The sequence below is a fragment of the Pseudophryne corroboree genome, chromosome 1 (genome assembly GCF_028390025.1).
Source record: "Pseudophryne corroboree isolate aPseCor3 chromosome 1, aPseCor3.hap2, whole genome shotgun sequence".
Lineage (NCBI taxonomy): Eukaryota > Metazoa > Chordata > Amphibia > Anura > Myobatrachidae > Pseudophryne > Pseudophryne corroboree.
This window is the reverse complement of record NC_086444.1, coordinates 170,517,143-170,543,895: the sequence shown is the minus strand read 5'-3', so window position 1 is coordinate 170,543,895 and position 26,753 is coordinate 170,517,143. Positions and strand designations below refer to the sequence as shown.

Here is a 26,753-nt window from a genome sequence, read left to right as displayed (position 1 = left end):
TTGTAAGTTTTCATTTTGCTTTATAGTTAGGGCTGTGCGCTAACAGCGGTATCTCCCATCACACTCCAGTTACTGAGACCGCCTGGATCCTAGGACAGATTGTGTTCTTAACCTTTTAGAGGGTGGTAGTCAGCAGTATTGTAGCAGATGGTAGCGTCATTTTGCCGGGTTTTCTGTGGGCAGTTTCCTCACATGGAGTGTGCGCACTACACAGGCTGGTTGTTACAAAATGCTTTCACCAGAAAGGTGGGAGTAACTCTTGCAGCATGCAGAATACAGCCACAGAGCTTAGGTTAGGGCTAGCAGACCTTGGCAGATGTTGGCTTATCCAGAATGGCTAATTATCTTTATTTTGTGTCTTTTGTTATTATTAGTGACCTGTGTTTTTTTTTTTTTTTTTTTTGTATCTGAGCATTTGATCTGTCTGTGTTTGCTATATGTAGCGAGGCTTCGTGGAAACGGTCATAAAACGCCAAAGCTGTCAGGCACAAAGCACCACCATAGCTTTTTTTTTTATTCTCTAACGTCCTAAGTGGATGCTGGGAACTCCGTAAGGACCATGGGGAATAGCGGCTCCGCAGGAGACTGGGCACAACTAAAGAAAGCTTTAGGACTACCTGGTGTGCACTGGCTCCTCCCTCTATGACCCTCCTCCAGACCTCAGTTAGAATTTTGTGCCCGGCCGAGCTGGATGCACACTAGGGGCTCTCCTGAGCTCTTAGAAAGAAAGTAATACTTAGGTTTTTTATTTTAAGTGAGATCTGCTGGCAACAGACTCACTGCTACGACGGACCTAGGGGAGACAAGCGAACCTACCTGCTTGCAGCTAGCTTGGGCTTCTAGGCTACTGGACACCATTAGCTCCAGAGGGATCGAACACAGGCCCAGCCTCGGTCGTCCGGTCCCGGAGCCGCGCCGCCGTCCCCCTAGCAGAGCCAGAAGCAGATAGGAAGCAGGAGGCTATCCTGAAGTCTGTTTATACACACTCAGGTATTATACTGAGACCAGCTATTGCTTCAGCATGGATGTGCAGTGCTGCAGCTGCTTGGTCAGATTCCCTGTCAGAAAATATTGATACCTTAGACAGGGACACTATATTGCTAACCATAGAGCATATTAAAGACACAGTCTTATACATGAGAGATGCACAGAGGGATATTTGCCGGCTGGCATCTAAAATAAGTGCAATGTCCATTTCTGCCAGGAGGGGTTTATGGACTCGGCAGTGGACAGGGGATGCAGATTCTAAAAGGCACATGGAAGTTTTGCCTTACAAGGGTGAGGAGTTGTTTGGGGATGGTCTCTCGGACCTCGTTTCCACAGCGACAGCTGGGAAGTCAGCATTTTTACCCTATGTTCCCTCACAGCCAAAGAAAGCACCGTATTATCAGGTACAGTCCTTTCGGCCCCAGAAAGGCAAGCGGGTTAAAGGCGCGTCCTTTCTGCCCAGAGGCAGAGGTAGAGGGAAAAAGCTGCAGCATACAGCCAGTTCCCAGGAACAAAAGCCCTCCCCCGCTTCCTCTAAGTCCACCGCATGACGCTGGGGCTCCACAGGCGGAGCCAGGTACGGTGGGGGCCCGTCTCAAGAACTTCAGCGACCAGTGGGCTCGCTCACGGGTGGATCCCTGGATTCTACAAGTAGTATCTCAGGGGTACAAGCTGGAATTCGAGACGTCTCCCCCTCGCCGTTTCCTCAAATCTGCCTTGCCAACAGCTCCCCCGGACAGGGAGGCAGTGCTGGAGGCAATTCACAAGCTGTATTCGCAGCAGGTGATAGTCAAGGTACCCCTCCTTCAACAAGGAAGGGGTTACTATTCCACAATGTTTGTGGTACCGAAACCGGACAGTTCGGTGAGACCCATTTTAAATTTGATATCCTTGAACGCATATATAAAACGGTTCAAGTTCAAGATGGAATCGCTCAGGGCGGTTATTTCAAGCCTGGAGGAAGGGGATTGCATGGTATCACTGGACATCAAGGATGCTTATCTGCATGTCCCCATTTACCTTCCTCACCAGGAGTACCTCAGATTTGTGGTACAGGACTGTCATTACCAATTCCAGACGTTGCCGTTTGGTATGTCCACGGCACCGAGGGTATTTACCAAGGTAATGGCCGAAATGATGATACTCCTTCGAAAAAAGGGAGTTTTAATTATCCCATGCTTGGACGATCTCCTTATAAAGGCGAGGTCCAGGGAGCAGTCGTTGGTCGGGGTAGCACTATCTCGGGAGGTGCTACAACAGCACGGTTGGATTCTGAATATTCCAAAGTCACAGCTGGTTCCTACGACACGTCTACTGTTTCTAGGGATGGTTCTGGACACAGACCAGAAAAGGGTGTTTCTCCCGGATGAGAAAGCCAAGGAGTTGTCGTCTCTAGTCAGAGATCTCCTGAAACCAAAACAGGTCTCGGTGCATCACTGCACGCAAGTCCTGGGAATAATGGTAGCTTCCTACGAAGCAATTCCATTCGGCAGGTTCCATGCAAGAATCTTTCAGTGGGATCTGTTGGACAAGTGGTCCGGATCCCATCTTCAGATGCATCGGCTGATAACCCTGTCTCCAAGGACCAGGGTGTCTCTGCTGTGGTGGCTGCAGAGTGCTCATCTTCTAGAGGGCCGCAGATTCGGCATACAGGACTGGGTCCTGGTGACCACGGATGCCAGCCTTCGAGGCTGGGGGGCAGTCACACAGGGAAGAAACTTCCAAGGGCTATGGTCAAGCCAGGGGATTTCCCTACACATAAATATTCTGGAACTAAGGGCCATCTACAATGCCCTAAGTCAGGCAAGACCCCTGCTTCAAAACCAGCCGGTACTGATCCAGTCAGACAACATCACGGCGGTCGCCCATGTAAAACGACAGGGCGGCACGAGAAGCAGGACGGCGATGGCAGAAGCCACAAGGATTCTCCGATGGGCGGAAAATCACGTGTTAGCACTGTCAGCAGTGTTCATTCCGGGAGTGGACAACTGGGAAGCAGACTTCCTCAGTAGGCACGACCTCCACCCGGGAGAGGGGGGACTTCATCCAGAAGTCTTTCAGCTGATTGTAAATCGCTGGGAACGGCCACAGGTGGACATGATGGCGTCCCGCCTCAACAAAAAGCTAGAAAGATATTGCGCCAGGTCGAGAGACCCTCAGGCAATAGCTGTGGACGCTCTAGTGACACCGTGGGTGTACCAGTCGGTTTATGTGTTCCCTCCTCTTCCTCTCATACCAAAGGTACTGAGGATAATAAGACGAAGAGGAGTAACAACTATACTCATTGTTCCGGATTGGCCAAGAAGAGCTTGGTACCCAGAACTTCAAGAAATGATCTCAGAGGACCCATGGCCTCTGCCGCTCAGACAGGACCTGCTGCAGCAGGGGCCCTGTCTGTTCCAAGACTTACCGCGGCTGCGTTTGACGGCATGGCGGTTGAACGCCGGATCCTGAAGGAAAAGGGTATTCCGGAGGAAGTCATCCCTACGCTGATTAAAGCTAGGAAAGAAGTGACCGCAAACCATTATCACCGCATATGGCGAAAATATGTTGCGTGGTGTGAGGCCAGGAAGGCCCCAACGGAGGAATTTCAGCTGGGCCGTTTTCTGCACTTCCTACAGTCAGGGGTGACTATGGGCCTAAAATTGGGTTCCATTTAGGTCCAGATTTCGGCTCTATCGATTTTCTTCCAGAAAGAACTGGCTTCACTACCTGAAGTTCAGACATTTGTTAAAGGAGTGCTGCATATTCAGCCCCCTTTTGTGCCCCCAGTGGCACCTTGGGATCTCAACATGGTGTTGAATTTCCTAAAGTCACATTGGTTTGAACCACTTAAAACCGTGGATTTAAAATATCTCACGTGGAAAGAGGTCATGCTGTTGGCCTTGGCTTCGACCAGGCGCGTGTCAGAATTGGCGGCTTTATCATGTAAAAGCCCTTATCTGATTTTCCATATGGATAGGGCGGAATTGAGGACTCGTCCCCAATTTCTCCCAAAGGTGGTTTCAGCTTTTCATTTGAACCAGCCTATTGTGGTGCCTGCGGCTACTCGTGACTTGGAGGATTCCAAGTTGCTGGACGTAGTCCGGGCCCTAAAAATCTATGTTTCCAGGACAGCTGGAGTCAGAAAGACTGACTCGCTATTTATCCTGCATGCACCCAACAAGTTGGGTGTGCCTGCTTCAAAGCAGACTATTGCTCGCTGGATCTGTAGCACGATTCAACTTGCACATTCTGCGGCTGGACTGCCGCATCCTAAATCTGTAAAAGCCCATTCCATGAGGAAGGTGGGCTCTTCTTGGGCGGCTGCCCGAGGGGTCTCGGCTTTACAACTTTGCCGAGCAGCTACTTGGTCGGGGTCAAACACATTTGCTAAATTCTACAAGTTTGATACCCTGGCTGAGGAGGACCTAGAGTTCGCTCATTCGGTGCTGCAGAGTCATCCGCACTCTCCCGCCCGTTTGGGAGCTTTGGTATAATCCCCATGGTCCTTACGGAGTTCCCAGCATCCACTTAGGACGTTAGAGAAAATAAGATTTTACTCACCGGTAAATCTATTTCTCGTAGTCCGTAGTGGATGCTGGGCGCCCGTCCCAAGTGCGGATTGTCTGCAATACTTGTATATAGTTATTGGTTAACTAAAGGGTTATTGTTGAGCCATCTGTTGAGAGGCTCAGTTATATTTCATACTGTTAACTGGGTATAGTATCACGAGTTATACGGTGTGATTGGTGTGGCTGGTATGAGTCTTACCCGGGATTCAAAATCCTTCCTTATTGTGTCCGCTCTTCCGGGCACAGTATCCTAACTGAGGTCTGGAGGAGGGTCATAGTGGGAGGAGCCAGTGCACACCAGGTAGTCCTAAAGCTTTCTTTAGTTGTGCCCAGTCTCCTGCGGAGCCACTATTCCCCATGGTCCTTACGGAGTTCCCAGCATCCACTACGGACTACGAGAAATAGATTTACCGGTGAGTAAAATCTTATTTTTTTTAATGCATGCGCAGTGTTATATTACATTGGAATACATACTATTTACCTGCGGCCAGGATGCCGGCTGTTGAGATACTGACAGCGGCATCCCGTATGCCGGCAGCGGGGTGAGCGCTAGAAAGCTCCCTGCAGGCCTGCTGCACTCGCCACGTTGCGGGCAAGGTGGCTCGCTGTGCTCGCCACAGGTTATATTCTCCCTCTATGGGTGTCATGGACACCCATAGAGGGAGAAAAGCCTGTGTCGCCGGTATTGTGGCGGCATTTCACCTCCTGTCAAGATTCTGGTGTCGGCATTGTGACCACCAGGATCCCGACAGGCGGTCTCGTGATTGCCTCCCATTATATTACAGTGTGAACAGGTGAACTCGGGGATATTGTACGCGGACTGTCATGCAAAGTCTAGTGTCGTGCATGCATCGGGTCTCTGTCTACCCTTTTGGAGCAGACGGGTGTAGTATGTTATGCAGGTGGTCGGGCTCCCGGCGGCCAGTATACCGGCGCCGGAATCCCAACCGCTGGCATATTGACAGCTGGGCGAGCGCAAATGAGCCCCTTGTGGGCTCGCAATGCTCGCCAAGCTGCGGGCACGGTGACTCGCTACGCGTGCCATACTATCTATTCTCCCTCCAGGGGGGTCGTGGACCCCCAAGAGGGAGAAAAGCTGCCAGTTTGCTGGTCGTCGGGAGCCCGGTCGCCGGGAAACTGAAGACCACCCAGAGCAGACAGTAACTTGGTCCCTGACTTAGTGACACTTGTAGAGCATCAGCGCTAGGTTCAAGCTAGGCCAGCTGCTGCGCCTGTTTCCTCGTTGTGTGGTACTGTCACCTGCTCCATACACCACGACTTTCATCCACCGTGGCGTGCGTCATCGGGGTTTCAAAAGGTTTCTTCTTCTTATGCGTTTTTGAGTATTCTAAGTTGTGCGCGTCACATACGCGTCTTCCTCCTTCCAGATTTGGAGGAGGAAACAAGTGAGCTTGCAGAGACTTGTCCCTCGAGCAGTGGGTCACATCATTGCACTGTGAACCTCTCTCTAGACTGGTTGGATGGGGTTTCACTAGCAGAAGCGATGGGTCCGTACCAGCAGATCATGTATCCAAGTGGGAATTGCCTCCTAAAGTTGACACTGCTTGGTGCAATTAGCTAAACACATGGTTCTTCCTGTTTAGGGCTCTGTGTCCTTTAAAAAATAGCTAGTTATGAAACTGGAGGGTTGTCTCTGGTCCGTTTTTATGGGCTCTGGGTTCATTATACGACCTTTGTACGCCTCGGTATAGGTGTCTGGAGCTATGGAACATTGGGCTGGCAAACTGATTGACTGTCTTCATGGCGATTCGTACAGATATTTACCACCAGTATTGGCAGAACAGATGAATATGTGTATAAGGCCATACAAGATGTTGTTCAGGTGGCTTCTGGGGTTTCACTTACGGCCATCTCTGCTCAAATTGCCTTTTAGCTCCAGGTGATGGATATAATAGATAGTTAAATGGTCGACACCATAGGGTTGACATACAAAATGTTAACCATACAAAAGGTCAACAGGTACATTATGTCGACATGAAAAAGGTTGACACACATATGGTCCACACATTATTATAATTTATTTTTTTTTTTGGGTTTTTCATGTTTTCACAACTTTTGCTGCATTTGCTATCCATGTCGCAAACTATTACCTTTTAGTAACCTTGTGGCAAGCAAAGCGTCGTGATGCAAGCCACAGCGCCCGAAGTGTGGCGAGGGCATGCATTTTAACTTGTTTGGGTCAAATATGTTTAAAAACACAATAAATGTTTTGACTTTTTTTGTGTCGACCGTTTATATGTCAACCTATGGACCCTGTCTACCTATTGACCCTATGGCAGAGGTTCCCAAACTGTGTGTCGTGGCTCCCTGGGGTGCCTCGGGACACTTGCAGGGGTGCCCTGGGTTGGTGGTCCAGAACCAATTCAAATTATTTATGGTCAATATAATAGGCAAAACCAGTGCTGGTGGCTGCCAGTCATAAAATGTGGCCAATCAGAAGCAAATCTTGTCCCTCACCACACAATTGAGCCTAAGGATGACATATGAACACAATCTACTTCATTTAATATTTTTTTCTAAATTTCTCAATAAGAAATGTTTGGCCTAGGGGTGCCGTGAAAAAAATTCTGATATTCTAGGGCGCCGTGATTCAAAAAAGTTTGGAAACCACTTCCCTATGGTGTCAACCTATTGACTATAGTCCTTTTTAACTGTCTGTCTATTAATCCACACGCTTAGCTCATTGTTTGAACTGTGGATTCTGAATAAAAATGTTCCTTGGAATTCCTTCCTTTTGGCGGAGCGTATTTTCAGGTCAAAAATGGGTGCCATTTTTTCTCCCATTCTACTGGTGGGAAATTATCTTTTTTCTTCTGGTGGCTGCCAATAAACAGTGGGACACGTGTTTCCAAGCTTTTTGCTCCTCCTTTCGGGGGTGAGCGTCCACTAGAGGTCAATCTGCCAAATTATGCTTCTTCCCCCGGCAGTGGTTTGGCTTCAAAGGGCAAATTTTCTGGTGCCAATAGGCGCTTGAGGTCCTAGGCTCTGCAGAAGTCTAGCACCTGACGAGGTCTTCCCCCACCCAGTCAGGTACATCGGGAGGGGGGGGCGGTTGCTACAGTTCAGAGACCGATGGATGAAGTTGTCTTCAGATGCCTGGGTGCTGCGCATCATTTCCAGGGGTGGCACCATCATCCTCTGGAGTCCCCCACCACGGCGGGTTTTCAGCACCTGGTTGCCTTCTGATCCGGAGAAGATGGTGGCATTAGACCAGGCCATCAGTTTTCTCCTTTTGAATGATGTCTTTCCTCCATTTCCTCCTCCGTCAGTGATCCACAGCATGGGGTCAAGGAATAGCAACTGCCCTGTGTGATTTCACCAATATCATGTTGGTGATGGCAAGCTTACTGCGCAAGGAAGGTATCACAATCATACCTTATCTGGATGATCTAGTGAAAGCTGATTCACCTTCAGTTTTAAAAGCACCTAGATCAAGTGCTTTAGGCTTATGGCTGGATCCTGCAGGTTGAGAAGTCCACACCTAATGCTTTGTTAATGCCTTCAGTCTTTGGGGGTGGTCTTGGACACATCTCTCCAGCTGGTTTTCTTGCCGAAGTCCAAAGCACAGAACCTTCAAAACTTGGTCACAACAGTTCTGTTAGTGCCTCATCTGTCGATTTTGGTGTGCATGCAGTTGTTAGACATGATGGGCTCCACCTTCGAGAACATTCAGTATTTCAGATTCCACACTAGGTAATTCCAGTGGGAAATTCTTCACAGTTGGACGGTATATTCAGCATCCCTCTTGACTTGTTCTGTCAGACAGCACTCATCAATCTGTCCATTGATGGCTGGTTTCCGATCATCTCCTGGGATTTTCCTTGGTCACTAGGGATTGGGTCATTGTAACCACTGATGCAAGTCTCCTAGGATGGTGTGCCGTAAAATTACATAGTAATCTCAAGGGCAGTGGTCACTGTCTGAGACGGCTTGCCCGATCAATGTGCTTGAACTCCAAGCCATTCTTCGGGCTCTCTTGCAAGCCCAGTCCATCCTGGCCGACCGGACAGTATTCATTCGGACAATAACTCAGGAGTGGTGTTTGTAAATCATTAAGGAGGCACAAAGAGCCCCGCAGCGATGGCAGCTAAGATCATTTCCTGGGCAGAGATCTTTGTTCTGTCGCTCCTCAGTGGTGATCATTCCGGAAGGAGAAACTTGGAAAGCAGGCTCCTGAGCAGAACCACGTTTCTCCTGGTGGAGTGGTCTCTCAATCCAGAAGTCTTCCGACAGTTGTTCGGAAGTGAGGCCTTCCACAGGTGGATCTCATTACCTCTCGACACAACTTCAAAGTTCCACAATTTTGTGCGAGATCCAGGGGATCCGAGGGCTTTTGTATTGCCTTTTCTCATATTCCATGGCGATAGAGAGGTTACTCCGTATGGTTCCTATGTTCCAGCCACAACTTGTTTTGGCTTTCCTCTTAAACTATAAACTGTTTCCATTTTTTCCTCCTTCTGCCACTTCCTGTAAATGGGATGATCTGGCTCTCTTGGGTGTAGTTCGAGCTCTGCAGATTCACTTCTGTCCGCCACACGGATTTTCTGCTTGTTCCTTATAACACACATTAATGTGGCTGGTCATATTTATTGCGGACCTTTATGTGCTGAATCCGCCCAGTCATCTCTCGAGTCTATTCTGGTGTAGGGTGACAACAGACTGTGTGTTGAAGCATTCCACTAGGATAGTGCGAGCCCTCTAGGCGGCGCTACATGGGACTTCAGCAGAATTGGTCTGTCATGCAGCTCCCTCGTCCTCTGTCTACACATTTGGCCGTGTTTCAGGTTTTTGCTTCCAACAACGCCCACTTTGGGCACACTTTTCTCTGGTCAGGCAGCCTGGGTGTTCCCTCCCCTGGGGGCAGCTGTTGTACAGTACATCCCATGGTCCAGTGTTCCACAGCCTTGCTTAAAAGAAAATAGGATTTTTGGTCATTAACTGTAGAATTCTTAAGGAGGCTGTGGAGCACTGCGATCCCTCCGCCATGGTCAGTTATGCAAAGATTTAGTTCCTGACTATCTTTTCCCTATTGGTTTGGTATATTGTTCACTGGGCTACTGTTGCTCCTTCCCGGACTCTTTTAAAGTACACTGGCAATATGGAGCTGTAGGGGGGATTAAAGCTACAGTTTAATTTTTAAGTGCCAGCTCCTCCAGCCTAGCTGCAATCCCCATGGTATGTTGTTCCACAGCCTGCTTCAGAGAAAAGGATTTAATGGTAAGTGACCAAAAATCCTGTTTGTTTGTTTGTTTTTAACTTTTCATTTTCCTTTTTTTCCCCTTAACCACTTTTGGGTATAGTACAAAAATCTCAACAGTTCCCCAGGGCAAAGGGGGGTGTCTGTACTCACTCCTGCCATCCTCTCCAAAATCAGGGCCCAGGATTTTCATAAAATGGCAGATGTACAGTTCCATCCCCAATATGGAGCAACTGCCTTTGTCTTCGGTAGTCACTGTGGATAAAACGGTCTGTACTGTACCTGTGAAGGAATGGCATCAGTATTTATGCTTTGTTTCCTGGAGAGACACAATACTGAGTGCCTTTATACTGCATAGGCTAATAGTAGTCCCAAATAATATTCCTTGTAAGAGGAGAGCTATGTTGAACCTCCTTTCTGCAGTGCAATTTCACCTATAACCCAATATTAGCCTTTTATTTCATCTAACTGTGGAACACTGGAGACTTTGGGTTATAGAGACTCCACTAATGATAATGGGAACATCAACATTTCTACAGACTGGAAGCTTCCCCAGCATTACCCCTCCACCAGAAGGAAGACCGTTTTAAAGGGTTACACTATGGCAGCTTTAATCTTTTACTTTATAGCCATTTTCTTTTTAACCATATCACCACCATAATGGTTCATCTGCATTTGCACAGTGGATGTAATGCATGAAGTTGGCATAGGTTGGCACTTTTAGAATTCCCTCAGTATTGTTTATCAAATATTCACATCTGGTAGTTTTGACACTGTTTTGTTAATAAACACCCATCTGCCATAACATTAAACCCACTGACAGGAGAAGTGAATACCGTTGATTATCTCGCTACAATGGCACCTATCAAGGGGTGGTATAAATTAGTAAACAAGTGAACACTCCACTCTTGAAGTTGATGTGTTTGAAACAGAAAAAATAGGCAAACGTAAGGATCTGAGCGAATCTGACAAGTGCCAAAGTGTGATTGCAAGATCAGAGCATCTGCAAAACAGCAGCTCTTGTGGGGTGTTCCCAGTATGAGTGGTTAGTACCTACCAATGAAGGACAACCGATGAACTGGCAACATGATCATGGGCACCAAGGCTCTTTGATGTGCGTGGGGAGCGAAGACTAGCCTGTCTGGTCCTAGCCCACAGAAGATCTACTGTAGCACAAAGTTAATGCTGGCTTTGATAGAAAGGTGTCAGAACACACAGTGCATCGCAGATTGTTGCATAGCCGCAGACTGGTCAGAGTGCCCATGCTGACCTCTGTACAATGTGAAAGTGCTCTACAATGGGCATGTGAACATCAGGACTGGACAGTGGAGCAATGGAATGGATGCCACTGCCATCAGGGAATACTGTTGCCATAAAGGGGTGTACTTGGTCTGCAACAATGCGTAGGTAGGTTGTACGTGTTAAAGTAACATTCACATTAATGCCAGGACCCAAGGTTTGTCCACAGAGCATTACCTAGAGTATCACACTGCCTCCGCCAGCTTGCCGCCTTCCCATGGTGCATTCTGGTGCTATCTCTTCCCCAGGTAAACAACACACATGCACCTGACCACATGTAAAAAAAGGAAAAAAGTGATACATCAAAATAGGCCACCTTCTCCCACTGCTCCATGGTCCAGTTCTGATGCTCACGTGCCCATTGTAGGTGCTTTCAGTGGTGTACATACTGTAGGTCTGCATGGGCACTCTGACCAGTCTGTGGCAACGCAGCAAGCTGTGATTCACTGTGTGTTCTGACCCCTTGCTATCCTAGCCGGCGTTAACTTTTCCAGCAGCTCTTCTGTGGGATCAGGCTGGACAGGCTAGCCTTTGCTGCTTCTGCCCATTAGTGAGCCTTGGGTGCTCATGACTCTGTCGCAATCACAGTTTGGCCCTTGTCAGAGTCATCCAGATCCTTATGCTTGTCCTTTTTTCCTGCTTTCATCACCTATAAACAACAAAAAACTAATGTAATTCATGTCACCTGTCAGTGGTTTTAATGTTATGGCTGATGTATGTATGTGTGTGTATAAATAAATACATCATTTTCTTTTAGCTTGACAATGAAGAAATGGAAGTTTCCTCAGTTGATGAAAGCCACAGACAAGTCTCTTCTGCCCCTGTTCCAGTTCCTTGTCCCATTCAGAAAGATTTTGGCTCAGAAGCTCCCCTTGCACAGCCAGTGGGATCAGATGCTGCCTCGCTGGACTCTGGAACGTTAGATGTCAAGTAAGATTAAGGAGAAATGTGTTTGCTCTTAGTGTAAAGTTTATCCATTAACTACACAGATCGGAAAGAGACCTTTTGTATTCTAAACCAATATTACTAATAATTCAGGCCACAAAGGGATTGAAGTTTTACTCCGATCCACTCTGTAGGCGATGACAGCAGTAAACATATTCACAATGTGATATACAGTACATAGAATTTATTGGGATAGAATGGTTTATCATGGACTAGAGCATATATATGTCATTCTCTCTGCATGGCTTTTTTTGCAGTAAAGAGAAGCCTCTGCCAGGAAGAGGACGTCTGTTGAGGCCAAAACCAAACTTGACAAAGATCCCAGCAAAGATTAAGCCTTGTGTATCAGAACAGGACATTCAGCATGCGTCACAGTCACAAGACACTGCACAGGTTACGATTATTTTGATATTCTAGATTTATTTGTAAAATTAAGACCATGGGAAAGAATTTGATTACTTATAGCGCTGGTCATTAAATTGAGGCATCAGATTTCAAAGTAAATTTTATGGTGATCAGTGACTTAACACACCAGTTGATTGAAGTCATTGAGTGACCAGTTTTTTATATATGGCCAATCATATCATTGGATATTCTGTTTAGCAAATTTATGCTGTCATATGGATCATCACTACGTTTTATCACTAATATAAGAATATTTCTCCTTAATGAAGGCTGGAGTACACTGGATCATGGAGTTGCAGGTTGGGACTGCGAAACTGGCATTTAAATAAAATTAAACTCTGCTTTAACATCTTAGCTCCACATCCCTAGCATGTCGGTGTACTTTAAGTCCCTTGCGGACAAGGGCAAGTTTTAGGGGGGGTAGTAAAGCCCTCTGTAGCTAGCTAGTTAGTCTTGTTTTTTTTTCTTCTAACTATTCTTTTAAGTTTTACTTATGTGCCTGTGCGTTGCTTGTAGCAGCGCACAGCCAGATTGTAGTGACTCCAGTAAACTGTATCAGCTTGCTGGATTGCAGCTGCAGGAGGGTGAGGAGCTGACTGGTAAGTCGCTTACCTGATAGCACTTTGGGCCGCCACAGAAACCGCCTGGACCTGGTGACGGTGCATGCTATCACTTTTCTCTTTCATCCATCTGGGGGACGCTGCGCACTTACTGATGGGTTAGAGTGTGTGGGAAGGGAGTTTGGCACAGAACCTATAGAAACCAACTCCTCCCCCCTCTAACTCCTCCCATCTACATCCTGTTCAGGAATTACCTCAGTTTTAGTTTTGTGCCTGAGGAGTACAGGCAGTTTCTTTGCCTATAGTTTTTAGTTAGGTTTTCTTTTCTTTTTATTTGACAAGGGGGTGCCATTCACAATTTGGTCTTGGATGACGGTCACCATGGATGCCAGCCTCATGGATTGGGGGGCAGTGTTTCAATTTCAGCACTTCCAGGGCCTCTGGAACAGCCAGGAATTGACGGGGCCAATCAACATTTGGGAATTGAGAGCACTCCGGTATGTTCTGCTTCAGATATGAATCAGCGTCCGGGGTCATCCAGTATGATTTCAATCAGACAACGTCAAGGCGATGGTTTAAGTCATCAGACAAGGCGGAAGTCGAAGCTGAAAAGCCATGACGGAAGTCTACCATATCCACCAGTGGGTGGTACATTGGGTTCCGACCATCTCAGCAGTTCGCATCCCAGGAGTGGAAAACTGGGAAGCAGATTTCTTAAGCCGTCAGACGATCCATACGGAGGAATGGGAGCTTCCTCAAGAGGTGTTTTCTTACCCTGATGTTCTTGTGGGTTACTCCCGACATTGACCTCCAGACATCTCATCTCAACAGGAAACTACCTCGGTACGGCTCACAAAATCAGGATACTAAGTCGGTGCTGATCGATGCCTTGACATCTCCACGGTGGTTTCAGCTGGGATCTGTTCCCGCCAATTCCTCTACTCCCACGCCTACTTCAGTGCATCCGGAGAGAAGGTCTACAGGTCATTCTCGTGACTCCGGCCTGGCCTCGTCGCCAGTGGTACACTCTTCTGCGCAGCAGGGTGACAAAAAAAAAGAAAACCCCGTTCCGTCTACCTCTACGACCAGATTTTATTCTACAAGCACCTTGTCGCCACCACGATTTAAATCGTCTGGTTTTGACGGCATGGTTCTTGAATCCAGCATTCTAAGAACTAAAGGTTTATCTCTACTGGTGGTGAGCACTATGCTCCAAGCTAGGCAGCCAGTCATCTCTCGAATTTCTCACGGGGTGTGGCATTTCTATATTGCTTGGTGTGAAGACCGTGGGTTGTCGCCAAACTTCTTTTGCTTACCTCGTCTGTTGTCTTTTTCCTTCAGGATGGTCTGACTAAGGGACATAATCTTTCTTCCCTTAAAGGGCAACATCTTTGGCTCTCTCATCTAGACGTTCCTTCACGAGGTGCTCAGGATTCAACCTCCGTTTGTTCTTCCGGTTCCCCCCTGGATTTAAAATTAGTTCTTAAGGCTTTTCAGAAGCCATTACTTCAGACAGAAATGTTTCAGAGTTGGCGTCGCTTTCTTATAGGCTACCTTTGTTAGCTTTTTCATGATGATCGAGTGGTCTTGCGTACGAAACCTTCCTTCTTGCCAAAGATTGTGTCGGTTTTCCACCTGAATCAGGACATTGTACTTCCGGCGTTTGTTCCGAATTCTTCCGCAAAGGATAGTCATTTGGCATTACTAGAGGTTGTTAAGGCCTTACACATTTATTGTCTCGTACGGAGTCTATTTGCCGTACAGATATTTTGTTGTTTTTGATTGATGCACCCAGACGTGGCTGACCGGCCTCTAAGAACGCGGTGGCTTGTTTGCTGACCTCTGCAATTCGACAGGCCTATGTACCCTATACTGTTCCCATTCCTGAATCTCTGAGAGCTCATTGAACTAGGGCTGTTGGAACCTCCTGGACTGTTCGCAGAGGTGTATCTGTTGAGCAGTTGTGCAGAGCGACGACCTGGTCGTCCGTGCATACTTTCACAAGGTTTTACCATTTTCATACTTTTGAATTGGAGACTGCCTCTATGGGCGTCAAATTTTACAGACAGCTATGCCGTCTGGTTCTCCCTCCTCTAATTAGCTTGCTTTGGGAAATCCCATCAGTAAGTGCGCAGCATCCCCCAGATGGACGAAAGAGAAATAGGGATTTTTGTTACTTACAGTAAAATCTCTTTCTCTAATTCCATTTGGGGGACGCTGCGATCCCTCCCGTCTTTTTATCTACTTTATTGGTTATGGTCTGTTCTGTCTCTTTCGGCTTTGCTAAACGTTAACTGAGGTAATTCCTGAACAGGATGTAGATGGGAGGGGTTAGAGGGGGGAGGAGTTGGTTTCTATAGGTTCTGTGCCAAACTCCCTTCCCACACACTCTAACCCATCAGTAAGTGCGCAGCGTCCCCCAGATGGAATCGGAGAAAGAGATTTTACGGTAAGTTACAAAAATCCCTATTTTTAGAGGGTGCAGTGCAGTAGTGCGCCCAGGATGGCGGTAGCCATCTTGCAATGTCTTACTAAGTGGCGGCACCATGAAGTGGATGTACTGTAAATCAGACAGCCCGTCATCATGAGCTATACCAAGCATTGGAGTAACATTTAATTAAGGGAGAGTACAGTTCAAAGTGGGGGACGGAGTTTGCTGCCAGTCTCTCTCCTACACTGCTGCAGCTGCTGGTTCAGTCTCCACTTGCTCCGTAGTTGCTTGAAGCCAGCTTTATGCCTCTGCGGAAATCTAGTCAGATAAGGCACAGTTGTCTTCTCTTCTGCGGCTGCTAGCCTCTCCAGGAAGGCTAAGTATTTATTTTATTACTGCCCTTATATTGTGGCGTGACAGTTTCTCAACCTGTACTTGCACATAGCATTATTATTCTTTTTTTTTTTTTTTACAGTTTGTCTGTTTGAGTTGGTCTGCTGGTGTATGCTACATATAGCTGGACTGTGACGGACTGAAAAGCCCATCGAGGCTTAGCGCGCTTCCATGTGTTATTTTTCACTGGTGTGCCCAGTGTAATACTTGATTACCATGTGGACAGTTGGATTCAGGAGCTTTGTGCGCTGCCTGCCAGATGGGGCCTCATGATATGCAGGTGTCGGCAGGTGCAGCGCCTGTCATGGTAGAGGCGGCGTGGGTCCAGGCTCTAGGTCTGAATTAGTGCAACTCATTGTACGTCAGCAGGAAGATCAGATTAGGGAGGATGCAAGACCTGTTTCCACAGTGCGTGATCTAGAGTCTCCTGCCGTGTGCAATGTGGTTTCCCAGCCGGTATCTAAGCCATCTTGGCTTCGTTCCGTTGAATGTAGATCTTTGTTTGAGGAACCTAAGCAGGGGTCCGTTAGAGGTTTTGTCGGATGAGGGTGAACTTCCTGATGAGGTTGCCTTTTCTGGAGGGCAAGGACCTGAGTCTTCACTGGGCCAAGGCATGGCGGTTAGGCAGTCCCTGGACTGCTTAGATCTGGACACCCAAACGGAAGCAATGGATCCTTTCAAGCGTCAGTGCAAGAAGGTGATTTTTTTTGCTGCTTCTTCAGATTTCTGGGATATCATCGAGGAGGCTTGGAAGGCGCAAGATAACAAGTTATCCATTCCTCGTAAGTTTGCATCCCTCCCAAGGCTGCTTACCCGTAACATGTTTAGCCAAGCACACTGCTCTTCTGGTTCAGGGCTCTGCGTCCTTTAAGGATCCATTAGATAAAAAACTGGAAGGTTGTCTCAAATAAATTTTTCTGGGTTTCATGGTGGTTATCCGCCCTACAGGCTTCTGTGTGAGTGAATCGAGCTATGGAGACGTGCTGACAATCTTGTCACAGGTCTTCAAGATGAATTGTTCCTTAGAAACACTTGTCTTTGGTTGGGGTGTCCTGTATGGACCAGAGTTGGATGCTATTATAGCCCAAGCTACAGGTGGAAAAAGCACTTTTCTTCTTGTGGCAACCCCAAAACATCAGGGTATGTTTTTCCATTCCTTCTACTCTTGCTTTTGGAAGGTTGGGGGGAGGGCGACAGGGTTTGAGCATAAAATATGCCAGTCTACCAGGGTATGCTCCTTCCCCTCCTGGTGCCAACAGACTCTTGGGCGCCAAGGCTCCAGAGTTTTCAGACGCCTGGGTGCTGGACATTATTTCTAGAGGTTATTTCATCGACCTTCCAGGTCTGCCTCAACACCATTTTTTCGCCACCGCTATTCCCTGGGATGTAGAGAAGAGAGTGGCATTACACCAGGCTCTCGGTTCTCTTCTTTCGAATGGAGTTATTGCTTCGGTTCCTTAGTGAGAACAGCACTGGGGTTCTACTCCAATCTATTTTTTGTATGGAAACCGAATGGTTCCTTCCAGCCATTCTGAATCTCTGCACCTTGAACACTGTGCTTTGGGTGGATCATTTTCGGATGGAATCTCTCTGCTCGCTGATCCATGGCATGGAGGCCAACAAATTTTTGGCTTCACTGGGCAGGTCATCACTCACTCATCCAGTTCACTATCGGTTCAGGCCCTACCATTCGGGGTTGCCGCAACCCTGCGGATTTTCACCAAGATCATGGCGGTGATGGCAAGTCTGCTACGCAAGGAATGTATTACAATAATACTTTTATTTAGACTATCTGCTTTTGACGGCCAGTTCAGTTTCACAGTTACAAGTACACCTGTATCGTACAGTACATGTGCTTCAGGATCACAGCTGGATCCAGAATTTTGAGAAGTCTCACCTGTTTCCTTGTCAGCACCTGCTGTCTCGGTTGGTGGTCTTTGACACCTCTCTACAGCATGTATTGCTGCCGGAGTCCCAGGCCCGTAACTTCCAGAATTTAGTCACGATGGTACTGTTGGTACCACATCCATCAGTCTTGATGTACATGAAGTTGTTGAGCACAATGGTGTCCACATTCAAGACCATTCATTATGCCAGGTTCCACTTGCGAGAATTCCAAAGGGAGAGTCTCCACAATTGAACAGTTGCTCTCGTCTCTGCACCTTCTGTCTGCCAGCACACATCAATCCCTCCGTTAGTGGCTGCTTTCCAATCATCAATTGATATATATATCTATAGCCGGATCAGGCAGTGGGTTGCGCATACACACTGCCTGATCCGTCGTGACTGACGTCACGAACTAGGTGGTCATTTACATGCGCCTGCCCAGTTCAGCCGTCAATCACTGCCGGGAGCTGCAGCATGCGTACTGGCGGTCGGCTGACCGTCCATACACACACAACGAAGCACCAATATATCTGACCATATATTGGTCATCGTCTGTGCTGCAGGGCCGACACGATATGTCTGCGAATGACGGCATTCACAGACATATCGTTGGTACACACTGACCAACGGGGCTGTGATATATCGGCCGTTCAATAAAACGGCCAATATATCGGCCAGTGTGTACGCAGCATTATTGTGCCTTGATGACCGAGCATGGGAAATACTGCTGTAATTCCTGTCAAATAAAATTGCTAGTCAAATTGTATGTATGTATGTATGTGTGTGTATGTATGTATGTATGTATGTATGTATGTATGTATGTGTGTGTGTGTGTGTATATATATATATATATATATATATATATATATATATATATATATATATATATATATATATATATATATATATATAGGCAAAATGGTATAAGGGTACTGGCGACCACCGGTGTAATAAAAAAATATTTCAATCCATGTATATAATAAAATAAAATATACAAATGTATTTGGTACAGATAAAATACAATTAATATGATAGTAAAAAATGTGCAATACTAAAAAAGTGGGAAGAGGGGATGGACTGTGTTATAAAAACACATGCACAAGGTTCTAAAACCAAGTTTTACATAAAAAATAAATAAAATGACCAATAATGTTCAAAAACCAGAATAAATAAATAAGGAGAGTCTTAACTTGTAGGTAGAGGGTCACAGAGGGAGAGCCCTCTGTGACCCTCTACCTACAAGTTAAGACTCTCCTTATTTATTTATTCTGGTTTTTGAACATTATTAGTCATTTTATTTATTTTTTATGTAAAATTTGGGTTTAGAACCTTGTCCATGTGTTTTTATAACAGTCCATCCCCTCTTCCCACTTTTTTAGTATTGCACATTTTTTACTATCATATTAATTGTATTTTATCTGTATCTAATACATTTGTATATTTTATTTTATTATATACATGGATTGAAATATTTTTTTTACACCGGTGGTCGCCAGTACCCTTATACCATTTTGCCCATAAACCATTACCACAGTAACTCACCACTACTGCATACTTAAGGGACGGCAGACGCCCAAAATTTTTGGGAGTGTATTTTTAGTCGGGTGTATCTATAACATTTGTGGCGCTTGCACATTCTCTATTTTATTTATTATATATATATATATATATATATATATATATATATATATATATATAATTAGAATTTACTCACCGGTAATTCTATTTCTCGTAGTCCGTAGTGGATGCTGGGAACTCCGTAAGGACCATGGGGAATAGACGGGCTCCGCAGGAGACTGGGCACTCTACAGAAAAGATTAGGTACTATCTGGTGTGCACTGGCTCCTCCCTCTATGCCCCTCCTCCAGACCTCAGTTAGGGAAACTGTGCCCGGAAGAGCTGACATTACAAGGAAAGGATTTTTGGAATCCAGGGTAAGACTCATACCAGCCACACCAATCACACCGTACAACTTGTGATAACCTTACCCAGTTAACAGTATGAACAACAACTGAGCCTCACTCAACGGATGGCTCATAACAATAACCCTTATTTAAGCAATAACTATATACACGTATTGCAGAAAGTCCGCACTTGGGACGGGCGCCCAGCATCCACTACGGACTACGAGAAATAGAATTACCGGTGAGTAAATTCTTATTTTCTCTGACGTCCTAGTGGATGCTGGGGACTCCGTCAGGACCATGGGGATTAGCGGCTCCGCATGAGACAGGGCACAAAAATAAAGCTTGAGGATCAGGTGGTGTGCACTGGCTCCTCCCCCTATGACCCTCCTCCAAGCCTGAGTTAGGTTTTTGTGCCCGTCCGAGCAGGGTGCAATCTAGGTGGCTCTCCTAAAGAGCTGCTTAGAAAAAGTTTTTAGGGTTTTTATTTTACAGTGAGTCCTGCTGGCAACAGGCTCACTGCAACGAGGGACTTAGGGGAGAAGAAGTGAACTCACCTGCGTGCAGGATGGATTGGCTTCTTAGGCTACTGGACACCATTAGCTCCAGAGGGATCGAACACAGGCCCAGCCATGGAGTCCGGTCCCGGAGCCGCGCCGCCGACCCCCTTGCAGATGCCGAAAAGTGATGAGGTCCTGAAACCGGCGGCAGAAGACTTTTCAGTCTTCATGAGGTAGCGCACAGCACTGCAGCTGTGCGCCATTGTTGTCACACACTTCACACCAGCGGTCACTGAGCGTGCAGGGCGCTGTGGGGGGCGCCCTGGGCAGCAATGAAATACCTATACTGGCTAAAAGATACATCACATATAGCCCCTGGGGCTATATGGATGTATTTTAACCCCTGCCAGGTCTCAGAAAAACGGGAGAAGAAGCCCGCCGAAAAGGGGGCGGGGCCTATTCTCCTCAGCACACAGCGCCATTTTCCCTCACAGAAATGCTGGTGGGAAGGCTCCCAGGCTCTCCCCTGCACTGCACTACAGAAACAGGGTTAAAACAGAGAGGGGGGGCACTTATTTGGCGATATGATTATATATATTAAGATGCTATAAGGGAAAAACACTTATATAAAGGTTGTCCCTGTATAATTATAGCGTTTTGGTGTGTGCTGGCAAACTCTCCCTCTGTCTCTCCAAAGGGCTAGTGGGGTCCTGTCCTCTATCAGAGCATTCCCTGTGTGTGTGCTGTGTGTCGGTACGTGTGTGTCGACATATATGAGGACGATGTTGGTGAGGAGGCGGAGCAATTGCCTGTAATGGTGATGTCACTCTCTAGGGAGTCGACACCGGAATGGATGGCTTATTTAAGGAATTACGTGATAATGTCAACACGCTGCAAGGTCGGTTGACGACATGAGACGGCCGGCAAACCAATTAGTACCTGTCCAGGCGTCTCAAACACCGTCAGGGGCGTTAAAACGTCTTTTTACCTCAGTCGGTCGACACAGACACGGACACTGACTCCAGTGTCGACGGTGAAGAAACAAACGTATTTTTCTTTTAGGGCCACACGTTACTTGTTAAGGGCAATGAAGGAGGTGTTACATATTTCTGATACTACAAGTACCACAAAAAAGGGTATTTTGTGGAGTGTGAAAAAACTACCTGTAGTTTTTCCTGAATCAGATAAATTAAATGAAGTGTGTGATGATGCGTGGGTTTCCCCCGATAGAAAATTATTGGCGGTATACCCTTTCCCGCCAGAAGTTAGGGCGCGTTGGGAAACACCCCTTAGGGTGGATAAGGCGCTCACACGCTTATCAAAACAAGTGGCGGTACCGTCTCCAGATAGGGCCGCCCTCAAGGAGCCAGCTGATAGGAGGCTGGAAAATATCCTAAAAAGTATATACACACATACTGGTGTTATACTGCGACCAGCGATCGCCTCAGCCTGGATGTGCAGCGCTGGGGTGGCTTGGTCGGATTCCCTGACTAAAAATATTGATACCCTTGACAGGGACAGTATTTTACTGACTATAGAGCATTTAAAGGATACATTTCTATATATGCGAGATGCACAGAGGGATATTTGCACTCTGGCATCAAGAGTAAGTGCGATGTCCATATCTGCCAGAAGTTGTTTATGGACACGACAGTGGTCAGGTGATGCAGATTCCAAACGGCACATGGAAGTATTGCCGTATAAAGGAGAAAAAGACAACGTCTTTTCAGCCTCAGTCCTTTCGTCCCCATAAGGGCAAGCGGTCAAAAGGCCAGTCATATCTGCCATGGGATAGAGGAAAGGGAAGAAGACTGCAGCAGGCAGCCCATTCCCAGGAACAGAAGCCCTCCATCGCTTCTGCCAAGTCCTCAGCATGACGCTGGGGCCGTACAAGCGGACTCAGGTGCGGTGGGGGGTCGTCTCAAGAGTTTCAGCACGCAGTGGGCTCACTCGCAAGTGGACCCCTGGATCCTACAAGTAGTATCCCAGGGGTACAGATTGGAAGTTCGAGACGTCTTCCCCTCGCAGGTTCCTGAAGTCTGCTTTACCAACGTCTCCCTCCGACAGGGAGGCAGTAGTGGAAACAATTCACAAGCTGTATTCCCAGCAGGTGATAATCAAAGTACCCCTCCTACAACAAGGAAAGGGGTATTATTCCACACTATATTGTGGTACTGAAGCCAGACGGCTCGGTGAGACCTATTCTAAATCTGAAATATTTGAACACTTACATAAAAAGGTTCAAATCAAGATGGAGTCACTCAGAGCAGTGATAGTGAACCAGGAAAAAGGGGACTATATGGTGTCCCGGGACAGATGCTTACCTCCATGTCCCAATTTGCCCTTCTCACCAAGGGTACCTCAGGTTCGTGGTACAGAACTGTCACTATCAGTTTCAGACGCTGCCGGTTGGATTGTCCACGGCACCCCGGGTCCTTACCAAGGTAATGGCCGAAATGATGATTCTTCTTCAAAGAAAATGGACGATCTCCTGATAAGGGCAAGGTCCAGAGAACAGTTGGAGGTCGGAGTAGCACTATCTCAAGTAGTTCTACGACAGCACGGGTGGATTCTAAATATTCCAAAACCGCAGCTGTTTCCGACGACACGTCTGCTGTTCCTAGGGATGATTCTGGACACAGTCCAGAAAAAGGTGTTTCTCCCGGAGAAGAAAGCCAGGGAGTTATCCGAGCTAGTCAGGAACCTCCTAAAACCAGGAAAAGTGTCAGTGCATCATTGCACAAGGGTCCTGGGAAAAATGGTGGCTTCTTACGAAGCGATTCCATTCGGCAGATTTCACGCAAGAACTTTTCAGTGGGATCTGCTGGACAAATGGTCCGGATCGCATCTGCAGATGCATCAGCGGATAACCTTATCGCCACGGACAAGGGTGTCTCTTCTGTGGTGGTTGCAGAGTGCTCATCTGTTAGAGGGCCGCAGATTCGGCAGACAGGACTGGGTCCTGGTGACCACGGATGCCAGTCTGAGAGGCTGGGGAGCGGTCACACAGGGAAGAAACTTCCAGGGAGTATGGTCAAGCCTGGAGATGTCTCTTCACATAAATATACTGGAGCTAAGAGCGATTTACAATGCTCTAAGCCTGGCAAAACCCCTGCTTCAGGGTCAGCCGGTGTTGATCCAGTCGGACAACATCACGGCACTCGCCCACGTAAACAGACAGGGCGGCACAAGAAGCAGGAGAGCAATGGCAGAAGCTGCAAGGATTCTTCGCTGGGCGGAAGATCATGTGATAGCACTGTCAGCAGTGTTCATTCCGGGAGTGGACAACTGGGAAGCAGACTTCCTCAGCAGACACGATCTACACCCGGGAGAGTGGGGACTTCATCCAGAAGTCTTCCACATGATTGTGAACCGTTGGGAAAAACCAAAGGTGGATATGATGGCGTCTCGCCTCAACAAAAAACTGGACAGGTATTGCGCCAGGTCAAGAGACCCTCAGGCAATAGCTGTGGACGCTCTGGTAACACCGTGGGTGTTCCAGTCAGTGTATGTGTTTTCTCCTCTGCCTCTCATACCAAAAGTACTGAGAATTATACGGCAAAGGGGAGTAAGAACGATACTCGTGGCTCCGGATTGGCCAAGAAGAACTTGGTACCCGGAACTTCAGGAGATGTTCACGGAAGATCCGTGGACTCTACCTCTAAGACGGGACCTGCTTCAGCAGGGACCGTGTCTATTCCAAGACTTACCGCGGCTGCGTTTGACGGCATGGCGGTTGAACGCCGAATTCTAAGGGAAAAAGGCATTCCGGAAGAGGTCATTCCTACACTGGTAAAAGCCAGGAAGGAGGTGACTGCACAACATTATCACCGCATTTGGAGAAAATATGTTGCGTGGTGTGAGGCCAGGAAGGCCCCCACGGAGGAATTTCAATTGGGTCGATTCCTACATTTCCTGCAAACAGGATTGTCTATGGGCCTCAAATTGGGGTCCATTAAGGTTCAAATTTCGGCCCTGTCGATTTTCTTCCAGAAAGAATTGGCTTCAGTTCCTGAAGTCCAGACTTTTGTAAAAGGAGTACTACATATACAGCCCCGGTTGTGCCCCCAGTGGCTCCGTGGGACCTTAATGTAGTTTTGGATTTTCTCAAATCCCATTGGTTTGAGCCACTCAAATCGGTGGATTTGAAATATCTTACATGGAAAGTAACCATGCTACTGGCCCTGGCTTCAGCCAGGAGAGTGTCAGAATTGGCGGCTTTATCGTATAAAAGCCCATATCTGATTTTCCATTCGGACAGGGCAGAACTGCGGAAGCGTCCTCATTTTCTGCCTAAGGTGGTGTCAGCGTTTCACCTGAACCAGCCTATTGTGGTGCCTGCGGCTACTAGCGATTTGGAGGATTCCAAGTTGCTGGACGTTGTCAGAGCATTGAAAATATATATTTCAAGGACGGCTGGAGTCAGAAAATCTGACTCGCTGTTTATACTGTATGCACCCAACAAGCTGGGTGCTCCTGCTTCTAAGCAGACGATTGCTCGTTGGATTTGTAGCACAATTCAACTTGCACATTCTGTGGCAGGCCTGCCACAGCCTAAATCTGTCAAGGCCCATTCCACAAGGAAGGTGGGCTCATCTTGGGCGGCTGCCCGAGGGGTCTCGGCATTACAACTCTGCCGAGCAGCTACGTGGTCAGGGGAGAACACGTTTGTAAAATTCTACAAATTTGATACCCTGGCTAAGGAGGACCTGGAGTTCTCTCATTCGGTGCTGCAGAGTCATCCGCACTCTCCCGCCCGTTTGGGAGCTTTGGTATAATCCCCATGGTCCTGACGGAGTCCCAGCATCCACTAGGACGTCAGAGAAAATAAGATTTTACTTACCGATAAATCTATTTCTCGTAGTCCGTAGTGGATGCTGGGCGCCCATCCCAAGTGCGGATTGTCTGCAATACTTGTACATAGTTATTGTTACAAAAAAATCGGGTTGTTATTGTTGTGAGCCGTCTGTTCAGAGGCTCCTACGTTTGTCATACTGTTAACTGGGTTCAGATCACAAGTTGTACGGTGTGATTGGTGTGGCTGGTATGAGTCTTACCCGGGATTCAAAATCCTTCCTTATTGTGTACGCTCGTCCGGGCACAGTATCCTAACTGAGGCTTGGAGGAGGGTCATAGGGGGAGGAGCCAGTACACACCACCTAGTGGTCAAACTTTTACATTTTGTGCCCTGTCTCCTGCGGAGCCGCTATTCCCCATGGTCCTGACGGAGTCCCAGCATCCACTACGGACTACGAGAAATAGATTTATCGGTAAGTAAAATCTTATTTTAACTTGAATATCTTTATATAAGTGTTCAAGGATTTTAAATTCAGAATGGGTCTCACCGAACCGTCCGGTTTCGGTACCACAAACATTGTGGAATAGTAACCCCTTCCCTGTTGAAGGAGGGGGTCCCTGATAATCACTTGCTGGAGGTACAGCTTGTGAATTGCCGCCAGTACTACCTCCCTTTCCATGGGGGAAGCTGGCAAGGCTGATTTGAGGTAACAGTGGGGGGGAGTCGCTTCGAATTCCAGCTTGTATCCCTGAGATACAATTTGTACAGCCCAGAGATCCACCTGTGAGTGAACCCACTGGTTGCTGAAGTTTCGGAGACGCGCCCCCACCGCACCTGGCTCCGCCTGTGGAGCCCCAACGTCATGCGGTGGACTTAGTGGAAGCAGGGGAGGACTTTTGTTCCTGGGAACTGGCTGCATGGTGCAGCTTCTTACCTCTACCCCTGCCTCTGGCAAGAAAGGATGCGCCCCTGACCCTCTTGCCTTTCTGAGAACGAAAGGACTGCATTTGATAATACGGTGCTTTCTTAGGCTGTGAGGAAACCTGAGGCAAGAAAGTCGACTTTCCAGCTGTCGCTGTGGACACGAGGTCCGATAGACTGTCCCCAAACAATTCCTCACCCTTATAAGGCAAAACCTCCATGTGTTTTTTAGAATCAGCATCTCCTGTCCATTGCCGAGTCCATAAGTCCCTCCTGGCAGAAATGGACATAGCATTAAAGCCCAGCAGGCAAATGTCCCTCTGAGCATCCCGCATATATAAGACGACGTCTTTTATATGGCCCAGGGTTAGCAAAACAGTATCCCTGTCGAGGGAATCTATGTCGTCTGACAGAGTATCTGTCCATGCTGCTACAGCACTACACATCCAGGCTGAAGCAATAGCAGGTCTCAGTAGAGCACCAGAGTGTGTATACACTGACTTCAGGATAGCTTCCTGTTTTCTATCCGCAGGCTCCTTTAGGGCGGCCGTATCCTGAGACGGCAGGGCCACCTTTTTAGATAAGCGTGTCAGCGCCTTGTCCACCCTAGGGGATGTTTCCCAACGTAACCTGTCTGTTGGCGGGAAAGGGTACGCCATCAGTAACCTCTTAGAAATCACTAGTTTCTTATCAGGGGAACTCCATGCTTCTTCACATATTCATTTAATTCATCAGATGGGGGAAAAGTCACTTGCTGCTTTTTCTCCCCAAACATATAAACACTTTTGGTATTAACAGGGTTAATCTCAGAAATGTGTAATACATCTTTCATTGCAATAATCATGTATCGGATGGCCTTGGTCATTTTAGACTGTAAATGTGCCTCATCATCGTCGACACTTGAGTCGGACTCCGTGTCGACATCTGTGTCAACCATCTGAGATAGAGGGC

The 26,753-nt window shown here is 47.4% G+C and overlaps 1 protein-coding gene across 3 annotated transcripts in view; it reads left to right on the top strand.

The window, feature by feature from the left end:
- BDP1 (B double prime 1, subunit of RNA polymerase III transcription initiation factor IIIB) overlaps window positions 1-26,753 on the top strand; it is a 240,670-nt gene that overhangs the window by 111,787 nt on the left and 102,130 nt on the right. For all 3 annotated transcript variants that reach the window (XM_063963887.1, XM_063963886.1, XM_063963885.1), the window contains 2 exons: window positions 11,816-11,988; window positions 12,261-12,396. In XM_063963887.1, coding sequence (XP_063819957.1) covers window positions 11,816-11,988; window positions 12,261-12,396 — 309 coding nt within the window. The remainder of the gene's footprint in view (window positions 1-11,815; window positions 11,989-12,260; window positions 12,397-26,753) is intronic.